A 19,992-nucleotide genomic window follows, 5' to 3' on the forward strand; every position below is an offset into this window, starting at 1 on the left:
ACCCTCATGAAAGAGAAAATTTGCCAGGACAGGGGCTGCTGTTGCTTCAGCAGTACAACCCCAAGCGCAGACTAGGTGCACCTGCAGCTAGCCAATCTGTGGACAGGTCAACGTTTCAGCTGCAAAGTGGGCACAGCATGAGCAGCAAGCAACCACATGCCTTAAAGCTGCCTGGGTCACTGGGGTCGACCCTTGAGAGTGGAGCTGTGTGATGTCCTTCACAAACTTGGGCTGCAGGCAAAGAGGCAAGAAGAGAGGAAAATGGTTTCCAAGATGCGGTGCTACTCTCCACAGTCCACATTTAGCTTAAAAATTAAATGTATTTAATATTATTATACTAAATAGATACACAGTGAAATTTGTGTGGTGTGTTTGGTCTAACCAGTCTTTTTCTTAGTTTGCTTAGCGATAAAGATCATTTCTTCAGTGTGTTTGTCATTTTAGATACCCCCCCCCCCCCCCCCCCCCCCCATTTCAGTGTCATTGCTGTGTTTATAGCCCTTAAACAAAAGAGCTGTTTTGAGTAGAAATAGCATTTTTTGGTTCTACTTCTGTGATACAGGCAGATTAATGATATAGAAAATTAGCACTACAACTTTTCTCGCTTAAACGTTGTATTTTCCGTAGTTCACTGCCCCAAAACTACATAACCTGTCTTATTCACATTGTGCTCATGACGAACTACGGCCGCCATTTTGAAAGCCAAATCGTTCACAGTACACCCTCCCTGAAACCTGGAACTATGCCGCGGGGCCGGCCTCGCAAACAGAGGATAAGACTACCAGCGAAATAGGTAAAGTAAATTCTAAAGTCACAGATAAAAAACACAGAGTAATAGCCATTTCAAAATACCCGTGCTGTACGACAAAATGTAGCAGAAGCAGAGATAAATGCACTTGAAGATTGTGTATATAGTCCCCGGATATAGTATTGCGGTGTCCATTTCTTTGTGCTGCAAAAGGAGTGATTGAGGCGGAATGATATTAATAACATTCCGGTGGCTGTACACATTCACATTCATTTCGATCGGTAACTAAGTATGGATAACATCGCGTCCAAGGTCCTAGTTAGTTTACGTAGCACCGCCTCGCTTGTATAGAGTAGAACTGTTTTTATGTCGAAGCTAGCCATGCTTGTACAGACACTCCTGACGCTAACGCAAAGCTAATATTAGACTATTTTTTTTTAAGGTGCACTTATGGTTGACCGTAGCTAGCTGCGCCGCTAAGCTTGCTAAGTTGAAGTTTTGGGCTCCAATCTTGTTTACTATCTAGCTGGCTAAGGTAGCTAAGTTTCCTAGCTACCTGTGTATTTTCTTTGTTAGGCACAAGGATGGTCGCTAGGTTAACTGGCTATCTAATATGCCCTCAGTTGGTCTACTCCGTGATCACGGGTTATCTTAGCTATGCTAATTTGTTGGCTAACTTATATTAGCATGTTGGATAGTAAAGATAGCCACAGAGAAAACAGGAAGCCTCAAGCTTGTGATAGGATTATTAGCTAGCTAAAATAAGTAACGTAAAATTAGTTCGTGTTCGGGGCATATGTACCACGTATTGTTTTTAAATAATTCTGGCTAGCTACTGTGACTACTCAATAATGGTTTGTTGCTAGCTAATGTATTAGCTAACTTACTAAATCGCTTACCTAGCTAAATGATTGGCAATGCCACCCTCTACAATGCTGGTTATCTGTTTCCTTAAGATGTAATGAGTTGTGGTACCACAGTATTCCCCAAAAGTTAACACTAATGTTTTCTCTGATCACACCCGAAATATGTTGAGCAAAATGTTGAGGCTTTGTTTTGAATCAAGTTTGTCAAAGCAAGGCAAACTGCATCAGAGCTGTGGGTCTGAGTCAAAGCGCTGTAGTGCTGGAAGTTTTTCCTCGATGTTTTGGTATTGGTTAGTGTCTGAATACATTTAACAAACCTTTAGTTCCTATTTTTCTTTGCATTAAGAACTGAACATAAATTTAGATTCACAACGAGTTCGAATTTTATTTGTTTATACTAAAGTCATAAACAAGCAATTAAAGATTCTATACACGTCAACTGACTGGGGTATAAATTTAATAAATGTAAGAGCTGTTGTGTTTTTGTAATTCCATGACCTCCTTTAATTATCTGCATTTTATGAAATGTAGGTTGTAGATTTCCACAGTGAGGGTAACACACTTAAAAAAAACGGGTTTAGTTTGGTCATGCCCAAGAAGCTACACACCTGTTGACTTTGTCAAGATGTTTAGAGGTAACCATAGGGTTGGTTTATATTGACTAAATATAAGTATTTGACACAAGCTCAAACACCCCCTTTCTTAAAAGTGGGAAGGAGGTGGAAATCTAGACTTATTGACATGAATTTACACCAAAGACTACATATAGTTGTTTACGGTTATATTTTTGTTACCATTGAAACATTTTATTTGTTAAAAAAGAGCTTCAGTGTTCAGACAGGATTAATATTTTGTGTACACCAAGTTGATTAATGAGTTACCTGTATGAGCCTGCTTTCCACTGGGCTCACTGAGTCACTTAATATGTAGTAAGCTCAGTAAAGACATAGCCTCTATAGAACAGCTCATGTTATACGTGTACTTCACACTTTTTTTTTTTTTTTAACAAAATGGTGCACAGTTTTATGAAGTTTAGAATGGGGTTATTCTACAGTAGTCATTGACTGGGGCCCGAGAACATTAGGCATTTTTTTCATTGGGGCCAAAAATCCCAGCACCCTTGTGAGCACTACAAACTTTCAAAATATTTCAAAATATTATACTTCTCACACTACATGACATTTTATATAAACTTTCAAGGGGACCTCAGAGAAAAACCTTGAGTACATCTATGCTACATTTCTTTTTTTCATATGGAGATATCTTTCTTGCCTGATCCCCAATCTCTCTCTTTCATTAAATTGCACACAAAAACTACAATATATTTTGTGTCTTTGTCAGGATGGAGCCGGAGCTATTGGCTATATTGCACATTTACATTATAGGTGAGGGTGAAAAGGGCAATGGAAGGAAGGATTATTTAGGGAGAAATGGCTAACAATTTTATGTCACAGATCCCAAGAATTTGTCTGCAACAGGAAAATTGGGTCTAAGATCATGTGTGGACTCAGCATAGGTCAGTCAGGTCTGGTCCAAGAGATATCCTGCAGTCAATAGTTCCAACCTTAATTTAATACAGCTGGCTGGGGTTGGCCACAATATGTATGTGCTATTGAAGGCCTTAATAAACTGGGGCAGTTGTGTTAATAACGATTGGGACTAAGTTCTGCAGGGTCTCTCCAGACATGGGCACCCCTGCATTACATTTATCCAGAGTGACTTACAATAGTGCTTTGTCATTTATACCCTAGCCAGTAAAGTAGAGTTCAATATACCAATGAACTAGAATACTGTTGAAATGCAGGGATCGATGCTGATGCCTAGAAGTGCGAAATGCATAAGATCCTTCTCAGACAACAATAAGTGCAATAAAAAATAAGTACTAGAGTTTGTTAGTCAACAAAAGAACATTCCACATTAGTGCAATAAGCCATAGCCTACAATAAGTAGTATAGGAGCAGGGTCAATAGTTGTTGGGGCAGTGGTGGCTAAGTGGTTAAGGCACTTGACTAGTAATCAGAAGGTTGCTAGTTCAAGCCCCACTACTGCCAAGTTGCCACTGGTGGGCCTGTAAGTAAGGCCCTTAACTCTCAGGTGCTCTAGTTGTACTCAGTCATAATTGTAAGTTGCTTTGGATAAAAGTGCCAGCTCAATGCTGTAAATATCATTTAAATATTCCACAAATAGATGCGTGTTTGAAGACTGTAAGGGACTCTGCTGTCCAGACAGCAAGCTTTATGTCACTAGTCTGAAACACAGGCTATAGGCTATAACTGTCTTGACAACTTTGATACATTTCAGACTAGTTGCTGTTGACTGCATGGTCTTTTCCACAATCACCTAGTAAAAAAACTTTCCGGCCTCTTCACTCAGAATACCCCAGCTGAGCTACACTCTTTCGCAGAATACCCCAGCTGAGCTACACTCTTTCGCTCTTTCAAAGTAACATTAAAGTTGTTTCTGTAAAAAAGTGAATGGCTTGCCTGTTTCCTGAGCTGCACAAGCTTTCTATCCAGCTTTCACTTGTCCTGTTCGTGCTTTTGTATCTCCACAGACAGAGGTCAAGAGCTAAAGGCAGAGAGCTTTGGTGACGTGGAGAACAGATGCAGCATCTGTTCCCAGAGTTACAGCACGGAGACCCAGCTTCAGAGACACCTCCGTGACCATGAGGCCAATGACAAGGTACGTGTAGCACCTCTCAGGCAATGACCTACGGTTGAATCATTTAAAAGTGATGAAGAGTCAGGGAAAGAAAAGGGGCAAAAATATGTGAAGGCCAAAAATATGTGGTTTTTCCTAAATCTGATGTGTTGATTGGGGTTGTGTCTCTTTCTCCTCTTCCTGGTTCTAGCCTCACCGCTGTGACCAGTGCCCCCAGTCCTTCAATGTGGAATTTAACCTCAGGCTCCACAAGTCCACACATGGCACTGCTGACCCCACATGCCCCGTGTGTGATAAGAAATTCTCCAGAGTGGCCAGCCTCAAATCCCACATTATGGTGCACGAGAAGGAGGAGGTTAGTTTTTCCCCTGGGCCAACTATCTCCAGCAATTTGAATCAGTTCAGAGACTGAGAAACTGTCCAGTTAGTTTTAGGCTGATGTGACATCCTAATTTCACTTCAGTCTTAAAATGAACACTTTTCCTTTGTGACTAATCTCTAATCCAGAATTACCAGAAGAAATTCTCCATAGAATTAAGAGATTAGATGACTACATACAGAATCCTTTAATATAATTGGTGTTTTATTTGTTGCAGAGTGATGCTGTTGCAGTAGTGCAGAATACTTCTTGTATTCATACCTAACCTTTTTTTTTTAATCTGCTCTTTGTGTTTCAAACTTTTAATCTTTTCCCTCTGTTCCTGTTTCTGCTGCTGACTCTCAGAACTTCCTGTGCTCAGAGTGTGGTGATGAGTTTATCCTTCAAAGCCAGCTTTCCCTGCACCTGGAGGAACATCGGAAAGAACTCTCCGGAACCAAAGTGTACACTTGTCGGACCTGCAGCAAAGAGTTTAAGGCAGTGAACCAGCTGAAAGAGCACATGAAGACCCATGTGAAGATGAGGTATGTGAAAAAGACTGGACAATGGACATTGGACTGCATCTTAAGGATTTGTGCACTCCTCCAACTCCTTGGTTTTAGAGTATTGTAAATTGCTGCTGTTCACCTGTTGTGATTTCATATTGGGAGATTACAGACTATCATCATATATGTTTAACTGTCTGCCTGTCTATTTAGCTAGCTGTCATTGTGCCACTATGATTTATCAGTTTTGGTTCATTTGAATAAATATTTTTTTAGTACATTTTAAGTATTTTCTTGTCTATTAATTTTAGTACATTAATTTAGGTGTCCATAGAAGAGTGTTGTCAGATCAAGGGCTGCAGATGTTATAAATGAGCATTACAGTGTAAACTGCAGATACTGTATACTGTGATTTGAATATTGACAACACAGGTACAAAGCACCTCACAGGTTCTGTTTACTGCTCGTGACCTATCTGTGTTGGGTTTTTTACCTTTTACTCCAGACCCATCATGACCAGCACCAGAAACTACAAAAAGAACATCGATCGGAGTGGCTTCACAAACACCTGCCATCACTGTGGAAAGACGTTTAAAAAACCCAGTCAGCTTGTCCGACACATACGCATTCACACAGGTAGGAAGACATGCGTGCACAGAATACTCTACTAGACAAGGCTGAGATTCTGTTCTTTGTTCCTTGTTAAACCAAGTGCAGCGAGCGAGGAGGGCAGACAGGGGTTTTGGTTGCAGTGAAACTGATGACCGCCAGGTGGCCCCTCGGCCCATCTACTCCTCAAAGGCTCTATAAATGAAATGAGCCATTTTTGTTTGTCTTAAACCACCATTTGAACAGTTTTAAACTCTATACAAGCATACTTTAATTTTTTAATGCTGTTCTGTTCTGACTGTTTAGGTATGTGTAAGCATACCCTTTTTTCATTTTCTTATCTCTCAAAATTACTACCAACTAAAAAAGATGTTTTGAATCTAGGCAGTTTTTAGCATGGCTATTTTTAGCCAAGTTAAGACCAATATTTTTTGACAGTAGATCGGTGTAATTGAAATATAAGCGTGCTTTACCTAGCGTGTTTCTCTCCCTTTGTGTGTGTGTGAAGGGGAGCGGCCATTTAAATGCACCCACTGTGGAAAAGCATTCAACCAGAAGGTGGTGCTCCAGACACACATGGTGCGGCACACTGGCGAGAAGCCCCACCTCTGCCTGCTCTGCCCAGCCTCCTTCTCTCAGAAAGGAAACCTGCACTCGCACATCCAAAGAGTGCATTCTGAGGTAGTCCCACCCTGAAGGCAACTCCTACTTGCACATTAATCTCATGGTTTTTAATTCTCCATGTGGGTGATTCTTTTTCGTGCATGTGCACACACGCACACACATACGTGCACACATACGCATGCACACACACACACACACACACACACACACACACACATATCCATTTGGATTGTCTTATGTTGTGCAGTATTGTGAGGCAGTAGAGCAGAGGTGCTACTTGGAGGCAGTATGCATAACATGAATCATTCGAACTGCAGAAGAATCAAGAGGAATCAGCTGACAATAATTGATCTCTCTGATTTTCTCTTTCTCTGTCTGCATCTCTTCTTCTTCTCCCCTTGTTCTTGCACTCTCTCCCTCTCTCTGGTTGTCTCTCCTCAGCCCTTTTCTCTCTCCCTCTTTGTCTTTTTCTTTTTCTATATTTCATTTGGTATTCTTTTGTTAGTAAGATGGCCTGGCTGCAGGTGCACAAAACCCTATGAGCATGAGTGTGTAGAGACAAACAGGGACGCAGCTGTATGCTTGTAATGATGGCTGAGGGACCAGGCTGAGAGCCACTGGCATGGCCATGCTGAGGTCATAGGTCATCGCTAATGCCACCGCCGGAGGCTCTAACGCGTACCTCTGCTTTCAGATGACGAGCCCCGCTAGCTATACAAGCAGCTAATGGAGTGGATAGGTCATAGGGTTCTCTTCCTTTGTTTGTGGAGTAAGAGCGGGAGTATACTGTTCTGAGAGTACCTGAGAGAGAGAACCAGGACAGGTGGTTTAATATCCCACTGTCTGCTTTCTAGATTATAATGCTACATGAAGCAGTGATGTTATCTCATGTTCCCTTGTTACCCAGATTAGTCACAGTTGTCATTGCTGCTTATTTTACAAACATGAATTAAGGTGTCAGTGTTGAGGTTTTATTGTTGGTAAGGAATTGTAACAAATTGAACGTTACAGATATGTTGGCCAGTGGTGGTGGTGATCTGTCCATGAACATTTGAAACAAGAATCTTGATCTTCCTATAAATGTCACATTGTGTTATAAAAATGGTTCTTATAAACAAATTATAGAAAGCTGATATAGAGCAAAGTGCATAGACTGAATCATAATCCTAGCCAAAAACTTAACTGAAGCACCCTAGGCCAATTACCATGTTAAATTGCCTTTTAACCTTTTTCTGATTACGTACATCTTAAGTGGAAAATACCTGCTTGCCAAAATACATTTAACTGAGTGATTTAAATGCAACCACTTTTCATTCATCTTATGTATTTTTAGTGCTCTTCTCTTTTTCTCCCTTTCTTACTCTCTCCCTCGCTCTGCGTCTCTAGACTGCAGGGGTTCCAGTGTACCCGTGCATGGACTGCAGTTGTGTATATAAGAAGCTGGGGAGTCTTAATGCTCACATCAGCAGGATGCACATATCAGTGATGGAGGTAGACGAGCCAGCCAGCACCCAGGTGGACTCCCGCCTTCTCCTGCCTGAGAATACAGACACTCACACAACTACCCCTCACTAGACCACACACAATGGCTGCTTAAAGGTCTACAGACAATTGGACAATTGAGTTATTATATCAGTTGGTGGTGAAAGGGCCTTTTAAATCTTTACATTGGTGTTTCCCAATGACTCCAGATGGTAGACTTCATGCTGATACAGCCAATATGACATATACCACCATATCTGTTAAACATTAGTTTTACATTGGTAAATTAGAGCGCATGGTTTAAAGCAACATTACATAAACGTGTGCCAGTAGCATGTTATTGTTGGTCTATATCTAAAAAATACTCTAAGTGACACTTGTATCATTAATATCTCTTATGTTTTTTGCAGGAGGAGGTGGAACCAGGTCAGGTTGGGGGTGTGGTAGAGGGTCCAGAGGGTGTGACTGATGTGATCCAACAGCTGCTGGAACTGTCAGAACAGGTAACAGGCGACAGCACCCAGGCCCCACCCCCTGGACCTGCTATCACCATGGATGCAGCCATCAACCAGGACATCTTGCAGGTGAGCTGAACTTCAAGATGGACTCATATTTTGCCTGACAATATAATGAGACTTCTGTAAAAAACAATGGTGCCATTAATTCCCTGAGAAGTCCTGTGGTTTGAATAAGATTTTAGCTGTGTACAGCAGGGTGGATGAGAGAGATTTGAGCAGTGCTTGTGCTCCCATGAGCAGAGTAGCAGGGCCAGGGAGTGCTCACTGAGCCATGCTCCCAATCAGGTTGTGTGCCCTCACTTCTGAATCAGCTGGGGAGGAGATAGGAAAGTGTCTTGCTACTTCATGGCTACTGCAGACAGAGAAACACTGTCCCTTGGAGATCTACAACTGACATTTAATGATCTGAACATTTACAGAGTGTGCAGAATTGCTTCAAGTGTTCACTTTAAAGAATGAAACTTCATTGATTTGGTGTCAGTATGTAATAATGAAACGCACATCACTACTCCTGTTTCTGTTGTTATAAGTAACACAAAATTACAATATGTAGCTTGGATTAGCATCTACATGCCTCAGTGGGCATTTGATTTGATTTGTGTTGCTGGCAAACAGGTGTGGTTGGCAGATGGTTGAAAATGTAGCACAGCTGGATTCAAGACTGTGCACATGTTGTTCTTTCCCCAACTATTCAGAGTACAAGATGTGAGGTGAGTGTTGAGGACCTGATTATTTGCCTGTGTTCATTCCACTGGTTTCTCACACACACACACACTCGCACACGCACACACACACGCGCACACACACACACACAGAGCCTTTTGCACCCACTCTTTGTTGTCAGTGCATGGAGGCTCATTGTCATGTCAAAATTTTTCAAAGTCAGGTTTTGAAAAGGCAAAAAAAAGGCAGTGATTTGTCAAGTGTTTGTTGAAGCGAAGACCCCACTGCCCCACCCCCTGTGAACATAATGATTTTTTCACCTGCTGCAAATAATCACAATAAATTTTGCATTGACACTGTGACTGTTGTGTCAGTGTGACTGCATTGACGATGTGTTTTACTCTTTCCCATTGATATAAACAATAGGTACTTGAGTGGTAGTAGTGGTAATAGCTTCTACTTAGGCTGTAATAGTGATAACATATTCTTGTGAGATAATAGTGGTAATAGATTCTATTTGAGTGGTAATAGTGGTAATAGCATTTCACTGAGTGGTATTAGTGGTAATTACCCTTGATTGGTAATAAGATCATACCTTACACTTGAGCAGTAATAATGGTAATCGTTTAAACTTGGATGGTTGTAGTAGTAGTAATAATTTCAATGTGAGTTCTAATATATGTAGTCGCCAGGGAAAGAAACCACACTGACGGCTTACGAACACTTTCGGGGCTTTGTTCCAACAGATCCCACTGACTGGGATTTTGAATAAGATTATAAGAAGGAAAAAAAAACATGAGAGAAGAAAACAAATCGTGTCAGTCTATTACAGGGGATTCATAAACCTGGACATCAAAAATGAAGCAGTCACCTCTCTGGTGATCTTAAGTCAGGAACCCGTAAACAAAATAAAAATATCCCTAGTACTGTGTTATCACCGACACTCCATATTGGCATCACTCGCATCTGAGGTAGCTCTCACTCAGCTGCCTGCGCACGGTGCTACTCTACAGTAATCGCATCCAACCTGTGAAACCCCAATGCAATATCTCCCTCTCTCTGTCCGACATGGTCCTAAATAGTCTAATCCACTCAAAACACAGAATAGAATGTAACTTCTCCACAATGGAACTCTATCCCCCTAGCTATGTACTCCCAGTACCCAACGTAGCACGATACCATATGATAACATGGAACAATCGGCATACGTGGGCCAAAATGCTGCCATAAACGCACACGGGATAATAGGGTTGTGCCAACCTGTTGGAGTTTGAAACACACAATAATTATACTCTCCTGGACACATTTATACCCTACCACAAACAAAAATGTTCACATACCCACCTCTGCTCACACCCTTTGCACTAGGAATCCTTTCTCTTGCTGACTCAAGCAGAATCTCTCTGTACCCCACAAACCTACAATGTGGTGAACCACATGTGAAGTACTCTATGCATTTTTCCATCAGTCATATTTTCCATCAATATACCATCTATACAAATATCTACATATACTGAGGTTCTTTACCATTTTGCATACACATAATTCAAATTTTATTACCTCTTTCTATTAACATCCAACCAGGATGACTTCTGATAACACTTCTAGTGCAAACATCAATTCTATTTTTCCACCTTCTATCAAGCTTCCAACATCATGAGGAATGATGACATCACGCATTTGCGTTCTCAACACCTATCGCCACACCCATGTTCTGGTTCACGCACACTTCGTTTTTTATCACCCAGTTACATATGTAATACCTAATAGCCTCTGCTTGAGTAGTAATAGTTGTAATAACGATTTGTGTGTACTTTTTATACAAATAGTACTTTGCCTTGAGTGGCAAAGTAGTAATGGCTTCTCATTGCGTAGGGATCATAGTTTCTATGTATCGATAGTGGTAATAGTGATTGTAGCCTCTCCTTGAGTAGTAATGGTAGTATTGCCTCTCTGTGAATGGTAATAGCTTCTTCGTGAGTGGAAATAATGATGATGATAATAGTTTTTCTGTGAATGGTAATAATGTCTGCTGGAGTGGCAATAATGGTAATAGTGTGTAATTAATATCTTAATGGCAATAGCTTTCCCTTGACTTGTAATATTGGTATTTGATCGTGGTAGTAGTAATAACCCAGTAATAAAAACTCCCCTTGTATAGAATCTTCAGCTTACAAAACATGAAATGTGTATCAGTGAGTGTGTGTGTGTGTGTGTGTGTGTGTGTGTGTGTGTGTGCCTATGGGGTGTTTTGTATCTAAAAATGTCCTCTAAACCAAGGTAGTTAAAGACTTTATTTATCATAAGAAACTCATAAAAGGAGTGAAATTATGTTTAAATTATAGCAATTCAAAAAGAACTTATGCAAAAGAGCTTAAGAAATCTAACTTGGTGTATATTGCTAAGAGAGCCATGATGTGGCTCAGCATTAAAAATTAGGTAAATCATTTGAATTAATGAATTGACTGTGCACAGACTTTGGAATAGTTAATTTCTCCATTGAACAAAAACTTACATTTTTAGGCATAATTAGTGTCTAAGCAGCATAATTCAGTCTCTACCACTGTCTGGCTGCTCAAAACTTGCTTAAGATCTGGACCCATGCCTTACGCACCTGTTTGAAGAAGATCACTGCATAGATTGTATGCTAACTGCCTCTAAATATACTTCCATCATACAAGTTTAAAAAAAAAATCTGTGTGAACATGTGTGTGCATGTTTATGTAAAGGAAACAATGACTATAGACCAGATTCTAAAGTCCAAGAGGTGTAACTGCTTTTCTTGCAGGTATTGTTTGTTATCTTATAGCACTGACCTCAGCAACAGTCCTCTCCTTCTGTGAGTGACTGCCCCTATGTTAAATTTACCTGCTGGTGTCAGTATCTAGTAGGGGTGTATTGATGCACTCTGCTCATAATTTGGTTCAATTCACAATATTTCAAACAAAATTTGGGGGGGAAATACATTGTTTATTTCTTAAATATAGAAACAATGCACAATTCGCTTGAATAAATTTCTAAACAAAAATAATCTTTAGTCCCCTGCAATTAAAAGAAATTGAAAATGCAGTGTACTGTAAACAAACATGACCATATATTAAATAACCAAGTGAAAGCATGTTTTAAAACATATTTATTTATTTGTTTGCCAAAAAAAGAGATTTAAACAAGATTTTTTATTCCCTTACAATTAAAAGAAAATACTACAAAAATTCAAGGAACGTTGGTTTATAATGTGCTGTTGTAACAGCTTCACATAGGTCAAGTGCTACCTCTGGTGTTCAAACAATTCAACTGCATTAGATAACCTCATAAACAGAATGCAATATCGTCCATCACGATGCACATCATCACACTTCTGGTGCAAGCAGTTCTCCTCGTGCGAGATTGGGTTTACTATAAATGATACAATAAATAAATAAATTCTCCATTTGCGATTATTGAAGTGTATTTAGTGTATTTAGGCCGTGTGGCTCAGTGGTTAAGCTACTTGACTTGTAATTGGAAGGTTGCTGGTTCAAGCCCCACCATGCCAAGTTGCTGCTGTTGGGCCCCTGAGCAAGGCCCTTAACCCTCCATTGCTCAAGTTGTACTCAGTCATAATTGTTATGGACTGGAACTGTGTTATTAAATGTTAAATTATAGGTATCTGCCTAAATTATAGGTTGAATTAATCTCAGGTCTGTTAGACGTCCTTCAGAAGTCTAGCTGAAGGAAAGCTGCAACTGGGTGTTTAATTTAGGAATTTTGGAAAAGATCATCTGAAAGACTTATGCCATTACTCAGTGTGGGAGTAATGCTTCATAGATCACAGAAGAAATTATTCAGTAGTTTATATTTAATCAGGCTTCTCGGATTGCTTTTGTTATATGCAGCACAGTTATCTATGACAATGCACATCATACAATGATATGAAACTGTCATTTCCTCATGATATCGGTGCCTGTACAGAGTGTACAGTCCTGCCCAAAAGTTTTGAGACTGACTTGGTTTTCACAAATTTACTGCATCCGTTTTTTTTGAGATGTTTATATGGTATAATGAAGTACAATTATAAGCATTTCATAAGATTTTTAAAAAACTTTTTTTATTGACAAATACATCCAGTTTAAGAAAAGACTTAATATTTACTGTGTTGAAACCAAAAGTCTTTGCTCACTGTGCATGCAAATGCGCTCACACCTGCCTTCTGCCATTCCTGAACAAGCTCTGCACTGGTGGTTAAAACCATAATTTGTGCTAGTCTCAAACGTTTTGGACACAACTGTAGACAGTCCTCAAAACTCAGACTTCTTATTAATAACACACAATTAGCACCTCAGCCATCTTTACTTGTCTGTCCTTCTGTCTGTCTCTGTTCTTCTTTGTCAGTTTAGTTGTCTTACAGACTGGCTGTCTTCCTGTTAGTCAGAAACGGTGGAAACGGTGAAGATCTTACAGTGACAGGCACCTTGAGAGTTAAGAAGATGAGTTAAGAAGATAACTAAGTTTCACTTTAATTGAGCAACAAGGGTTGTTGTGTGTGTGTGTGTGTGTGTGTGTGTGTGTGTGTGTTTCACAGCAAGCCCTGGAGAACAGTGGCCGTTAGTGCCATTCCAGTGCAGTCCGAGACCCAGTGCAGCACTGGAGCTAGGCCTGACAATGCTGTATCTACCCCAGCTACAGGAGGTGCTGAAAGCCTCACTCCAAAACCATCCGGACCTGAAAAATTGGTGAAGAAGGAGAAGAGGAGCATTTTCAAAAAGCCTGTGCAAATGCCAGGTATGACCTACAGACATGGTCTGTGTATGTTTGATTACTATATTGGCAGCCAGCAACTGATGAGGATTATTTGGCACTGATCAATTATTGTATTGAGCACACAGTGTTGACTGGGGCTGACTGTAGTTGTGTTAATACTGATGAGCATTGTTTGATTGGTGCTGTAGTAGTAGGCCTAATTACATATGATTGACGTATGCTGTATGTGTATAGATTGGCTGTTTCCTGTATGGGTATAAATTAGCATTGATTGATATGTATGAAGCTCTATGATTTGCATTTATTTATGAGTATTTATGAGCAATGATTGATTTATTATGATTTGTGTTCATTGTTGCTCTGTGTGTGTTGATTAGCATTGATTTATGCTGTATGTATATTGATTACTGTTGATTGATGCTAAATGTGTATTGATTAGCACTGATTACTGTTGTATGTGTATTGATTGGCGCTGGGCTGCAGGCACCATTAGAGAGGAGCGAGGTGTGCGCTGGCAATGGCTGCCCCTATTGTTCGAAAGAGTTCAAGAAGCCCAGCGACCTGGTGCGCCACATCCGTATTCACACACATGAGAAACCCTACAAGTGTAAGCATGCTTCCGAGCTTTCCGCAGTGAAGAGCCACTCTGACAGCACACATGAAGATTCACACCGGCATCAAGGCCTTCCAGTGCCATTACCTGCATGAAGTGCTTCTCTACATCAGGCAGCATGAAAGTCCACGTGCGGCTGCACACAGGTGAGAAAACACATGCACAAGCAATGCACCGCATTGGCAAATACACACCACAGTCATCAGTGATGCTTACAACATACACATATACACATAAATATACAAACAAACATTTATACACATAACTCGTATCCACACTCCCGCCTGTGCATGTGTTATTAAAAATGGTTTTAAACAGAGGCACTCAAATAATCAAGTATATAGATGGTAGATCATGCAGAGCTTTCTGAGGTAGGAGGATGTTTCAGTCAGTTATTGGTCAGCCAATGTGTGTGCCTTTCCCACCATGGTAGTGAAACCAGACAGAGGTACCATGACAACACCGCTGCTTTGGAAGGGTTTGAGCTCAAGAATGATAAGAGGGAAAGTGAGAGAGAAAAAGATGTTTTCAGGCCCAGATTAGTCCTTCAGGTTTTTCATTCTGCACCTTGTTAAGCTGGAAGTGAAGTGAAGCGGGTTTGAACTAAAAGAAGTTTCAGTTCTAAAATATTCAGTGCTTCATTGTACACTATATTTTTCTATATGACCAGTTTTCCAAATAAGGGAAATTGCATTTTATGCTTGACAACAGTATAACATTGCTGTTTATATGCAGGCCAGTTGCATATGTGTGGATGTAATTCATTATTTAGATATCAGACAAAAGGAATGATCAGCCAACTAACCATTTGCAGTCAAACAAGTGGTTTGCAAGCAAGTGAAATATTTCAACATAGTGCACATTACTTGATTCTTGAATTTGACAGAAATAGAAGAGATGCTGGCTTTAGTGAGGGGACCTATTGAGCCTGCACCACTGATTGGTCATGCAGCTCTATTGATTATGCTAATCAGGCACAATCAAGAGCTATTTTGTTTCACTTTGTTTTTCATGCATGTTCACATAATTTGTTTAATAACACTGACAACGTCAAAAAAGCTCTGAAACCTGGATCATTAACACACAGCTGGTGAGACAGACTGATTTGTGTAATGACTAACTTGCAATTAGGGCGAGAGTGAATTGGGGGCATATGTTTAATGTGGATGCTGAGTGTGGTGTTAGAATTCTAAGTGTGGTAATTGGAACAGGTTTTAATGCTCAGAGTCTAATGGCATAGGGCTGGTGCTCAGAAGGAGTTAATTAAATGTCATTCACCATAAAAAAAAATCTGAAATTTATTATAAGAGGTGTGGTTGTATTTATTACTGAATCTTTTTAGCACAATTTACAAACAGTATGCCGTGTGTGCGCGTGTGCGTGTGTGTGTGTGCACGCGCGTATGTATGTGTTTGTATGGATTTTCTTGAAGGAGTGCGACCGTTCGCCTGCACTCATTGTGATAAGATCTTCCGGACGTCTGGCCACAGGAAGACCCACATCGCCTCTCATTTCAAAAATATTCAGCAGAAGAAACATAAATACCCCCGCAAGCCCCACAGAACCCGTGTATCTAAAAGCAGCCTGCCTCTCCCGGATATCCCACTACAAGAGCCAATACTTATCACTGACCTGGGTATTAACACATGTACACAGAACAAACATTGTCACCTTCCAGTCACTTCAGAATAATGCAATTTGCCAATTAGCACATACTTATGCGCTATCATAACATGTTCACATACATTTTTATCTGCAACCACACATAAATGCATCTTTCAGCATTTCAGCTGCCTGAATATTGAAGTGTGTTATTTGTGTGTAATCCACGTTGATATCTATGTTTTAATCCAGACAGTTTCACCTTTTTGCTGCAGGACTGGTGCAGAATCAGAACCCTCGAGCAACCCTGCAACAGTACTTGGATATTGTGGAGAATGATCGTCCGTACAAGTGCACATTCTGCAACAAAGCCTATAAGAAATCCAGCCACCTCAAGCAGCATGTCAGGTAATATTTCCAGAGGAGCTGTAACACACCCTTGTCTTCATATTTAGACTTTTTTTTTTTTTTTTTTTTTTTTTTTTTTTTGTAGACTGCCGGTGGTTTTAATGTTGTTTGGTTGAGACTGTATGTCTGTTCTGTGGTTGGGTCTCTGGGTTTGTGGGTAGGTCAATGGGCCCTTCTGTGAGTGGGTCCATGGGCCTGTTCTGTGGGTGGATTCATCTACCCAGACACCTGGTCTTTTTGCCAGGTCAGTAGGTACATCTATAGACAGGTCTATGGGTCTGCTCGGTGATGCAGTGTACAGCGTGTGGCAGTGTCTCGTCGCACTGAAAACAGCACAATCTGAGCAGCTCTGATTCTGCCTTTTGTCCCCAAATGAGCGGGAACATGAGCTGCCTCTCTACCCTGCTGTCTGTGCCAGGCTGCTGTTTTGTTTTTTGGGAGTGCATTTGCTCATCTACCACTTCATTTTCATTTCAGAGGAAAAAGAGGCATCTTTTATTTACAAGACACCCATGTATCCAGTGGGAATTGAAAAAAAAATCCTCCAAATCTGCCTCAATTATGCAAGAACCATGCTAGACATCAACGGGGTTAGTTAGTCTGACCACATGCTGGTCATCTGCCCACTCCCCAAACACACCCACACACCAGTTCGCTTTAACATCCACAGGACACACTCACTGACACATCACACCTAATCCTCTTAAAACAAACACCTTTAAACCAGCACTTTCGACCCTTCCCAGACTGCAGACACCAACACTGCTTAATTAACTTATCATCAAATTTAGATATACAAGGTTTTTGGTGTGTAGTTGAACTCAGGTCGGATTACTTCAAGGGAATTGTCACTGTGCTTTTGCAATGTAGCAAACGTTTGTGTGTTTGTCCCGCATGGTGACAAACATCAGTTGAGTGTGTTTGCATTTCCTCAGGTCTCACACTGGCGAGAGGCCATATAAGTGTGTGCAGTGCAGTAAGGGGTTTGCCTCGTCTGGTGTGCTGAAGGCCCATATCCGCACACATTCAGGCCTCAAGGCCTACAAATGTCTCTTGTGTGACACCACTTTCACCACCAATGGGAGCCTGCGACGTCACATGACCACACACAGTGACATTCGCCCATACATGTGCCCTTACTGCCAGAAGACGTTCAAATCCTCCCCCAACTGCAGAAAGCACATGAAGACCCATAGGTAAGTGAAGACCCACCCTGCAGCATCCTGACCACCAATCAGTTAATTAGGGTCCAAGCACACAGTGCTTGACATCCTATAGTAATTGCCGGGATTTTTTTAAATTCTTATTATTTTAATTTTTCTCAGCTAAAACGCAACATGCAGGGTAGACCGCAAGGTCCAGAAAAGCTGAACTTTGCGCCAAGGTGCAGCAGGTGTGAACCGACTCAAAGTCAAATGTATTTATTTAGTGCTTTTTGCAACACATTCTCACAAAGCAGCTTTACAAATGTGTGGGTCCAGATCCCTAATGAGCAAGCGTCAACAGTGGCAAGGAAAAACTCCTTTGCTATATTAAGGAATAAACCTAGGGAGAACCAAGACTCAAGAAAGGAACCCCCTCCTCCATTGGCAATCCAGCTAGTAACCAGTCTGTACGTTATTGTATTGTGGGAGCCTCAGTTGCTCGAGTGGTTCTAGGGTGGATGGGCTTGTTTTCTGACACGGCAGCATCAGACCGTCCACTGGTTGCTTCTGTTTGTCTACTGGCAGCATCAGGTCTACTACAGACAGGACCAGACATTTTCTTAGATCCTTTGTCATCTAGTTCAATGTTGGCTAGATGACGGAGGGTGACCCACAGTCCTGAGGGACCAGAGGGTCCTCAGAGGGCTCTCTGACATTGCATTCCACCTATCATCGTCATCAAAAATATGAGTGAATGCATGAAAGTGGCTGGATGACAGAAATACATCTCATATTACAAGACAATTATGACCAGAGGCTCCAAAAGCTAACTAAAAAGCTTGAGTAAATAAGTAATTTAAAATTCAATAATTCAGAATTTGGTAGTGTGTCTGTCTTGGGTTAAAACTGTAAGGCTGTACCATAACTGGGGGGCTTTATAAGATCGGACTCTACCCCTGGCTGTAACCTTATTAATTTTAGAGACTTAGAGAAACCCTGCATTAGGTGAGAGAGTGCAGCAAGCGAGGTGCAATGTATGCAGTGAGTTCAATCAGATACTGTGGGCTAGGCCATTTAGTGCTTTATATATCAACAATAGAATTTAAAATTGATCAGAAATTGATCGGAAATTTAACTGGGAGCCAGTGCATATCTGAAAAAAACAGCATTAATGTGGTGGAAATGTTCTACCCAATCTATAGAGCAGCATATCAGCCTGACTGCCAGGCAGTAACCTGTCCTAAAAATTGCCTATTACAATCAGATTTTTATTAAGTCAAACTGGTATAAGGTCCATCAATTATAGACAGATGGTGAGGTCGAATCTCAGTATACAATCTCAGACCCAGTACAAGTGCATACAGTTTTCCGTAAAACATAAAAATTGAAATGCTGTGGCATAAACTGGAGGTCTCAAGACACACCTTTTGTAGCTGTGTGCCTGTCCCGGGACAACACCTCTGTACCTGTGTGACTGTCCCAGGACAACACCTCTGTACCTACGTGCCTATATTAGGACGCACCTTTCTACCTGCTTGCCTGTATAAGGACATACCTCTCTACCTGCATGCTTGTGTCTGGACACACCTCTCTACCTCTGTGGCTGTGTCAGGACACACCTCTCTACCTGTGTGCCTGCATTTGGACAAACCTTTCTGCCTGTCTGCAGGTACGAGTTGGCTCAGCAGCTTCAACAGCAGCAGGGTTCAACTGATACCCCAAATCTGGAAGACCCCATGGGTGGAGCCAACACTGTGGAGGACCCAATGGGCGGAACAAGCACAGTAGACGACCCAATGGGCAGGGCCAGCACGGTAGCCCATGACTTACAGGTGGAGATGCAGGTTGGGGCTTCAGGGTTGAACCAGTCACCATCTGCCATGGCAGGAGAGCCTCAGACCATGCTGCAGGTGGTGGGTGGCAACCAGCAAGTGGTGCTGCACTCACAGCTTGGAGAGGGCACGCTTGTGCAGGATGCAGGTGAGATATGAGTATATACGTACAGTTGCGAGAAAAAGGTTGTGAACTCTTGTATTACCTGGATTTCTATATTAATGACTCTTAAAATGTAATCTGATGTTTTTTTCTAAATAACAGTTAACAAAAAGGACCCACAACATTTTACATAGCTATGTTTTTATTAACAATATAGTTCAAAAAGTTAAGGTGATTGATAAAAAAAGTATGTGATCCTTTAAGAAAATTAATCAGATGTTTGGTCACAATTATGCATATTTGCTCTTCATAACAGAATTATGTAGCAATATGTGCAATATGGTGCAATATGGCTCAAATAAAAATAAACTTTATAGGACCTTAAGAAGAAAGTTTTTTAGATTTATTAGACTCAAAAAAGGTTACAAAAGGATTTGCAAAATCTTGGACACCCAACATGTAATGGATATAGTTTACACTTGAGAGATCGGGAATTTAATTTCTAGGGTGTGAT

The 19,992-nt window shown here is 41.0% G+C and overlaps 1 protein-coding gene across 1 annotated transcript in view; it reads left to right on the top strand.

Moving 5' to 3' along the window:
• The first annotated feature begins 2,718 nt into the window (after positions 1-2,718).
• The window catches only part of LOC113580623 (zinc finger protein 236), a 38,584-nt gene continuing 21,310 nt past the window's right edge, over positions 2,719-19,992 (top strand). The window contains 18 exon segments of the mRNA XM_035528297.1: positions 2,719-2,999; positions 4,169-4,296; positions 4,466-4,630; positions 5,000-5,178; positions 5,645-5,775; positions 6,257-6,429; positions 7,759-7,887; positions 8,265-8,438; positions 13,597-13,617; positions 13,619-13,796; positions 14,259-14,290; positions 14,292-14,417; positions 14,419-14,475; positions 14,477-14,534; positions 15,821-16,024; positions 16,266-16,398; positions 17,334-17,594; positions 19,213-19,523. Of these exon segments, the coding sequence (XP_035384190.1) occupies positions 2,957-2,999; positions 4,169-4,296; positions 4,466-4,630; positions 5,000-5,178; positions 5,645-5,775; positions 6,257-6,429; positions 7,759-7,887; positions 8,265-8,438; positions 13,597-13,617; positions 13,619-13,796; positions 14,259-14,290; positions 14,292-14,417; positions 14,419-14,475; positions 14,477-14,534; positions 15,821-16,024; positions 16,266-16,398; positions 17,334-17,594; positions 19,213-19,523 (2,503 nt within the window). The 5' untranslated portion in view covers positions 2,719-2,956.

Source organism: Electrophorus electricus, chromosome 7, assembly GCF_013358815.1.
Source record: "Electrophorus electricus isolate fEleEle1 chromosome 7, fEleEle1.pri, whole genome shotgun sequence".
In the NCBI taxonomy this organism is placed as follows: Eukaryota; Metazoa; Chordata; class Actinopteri; order Gymnotiformes; family Gymnotidae; genus Electrophorus; species Electrophorus electricus.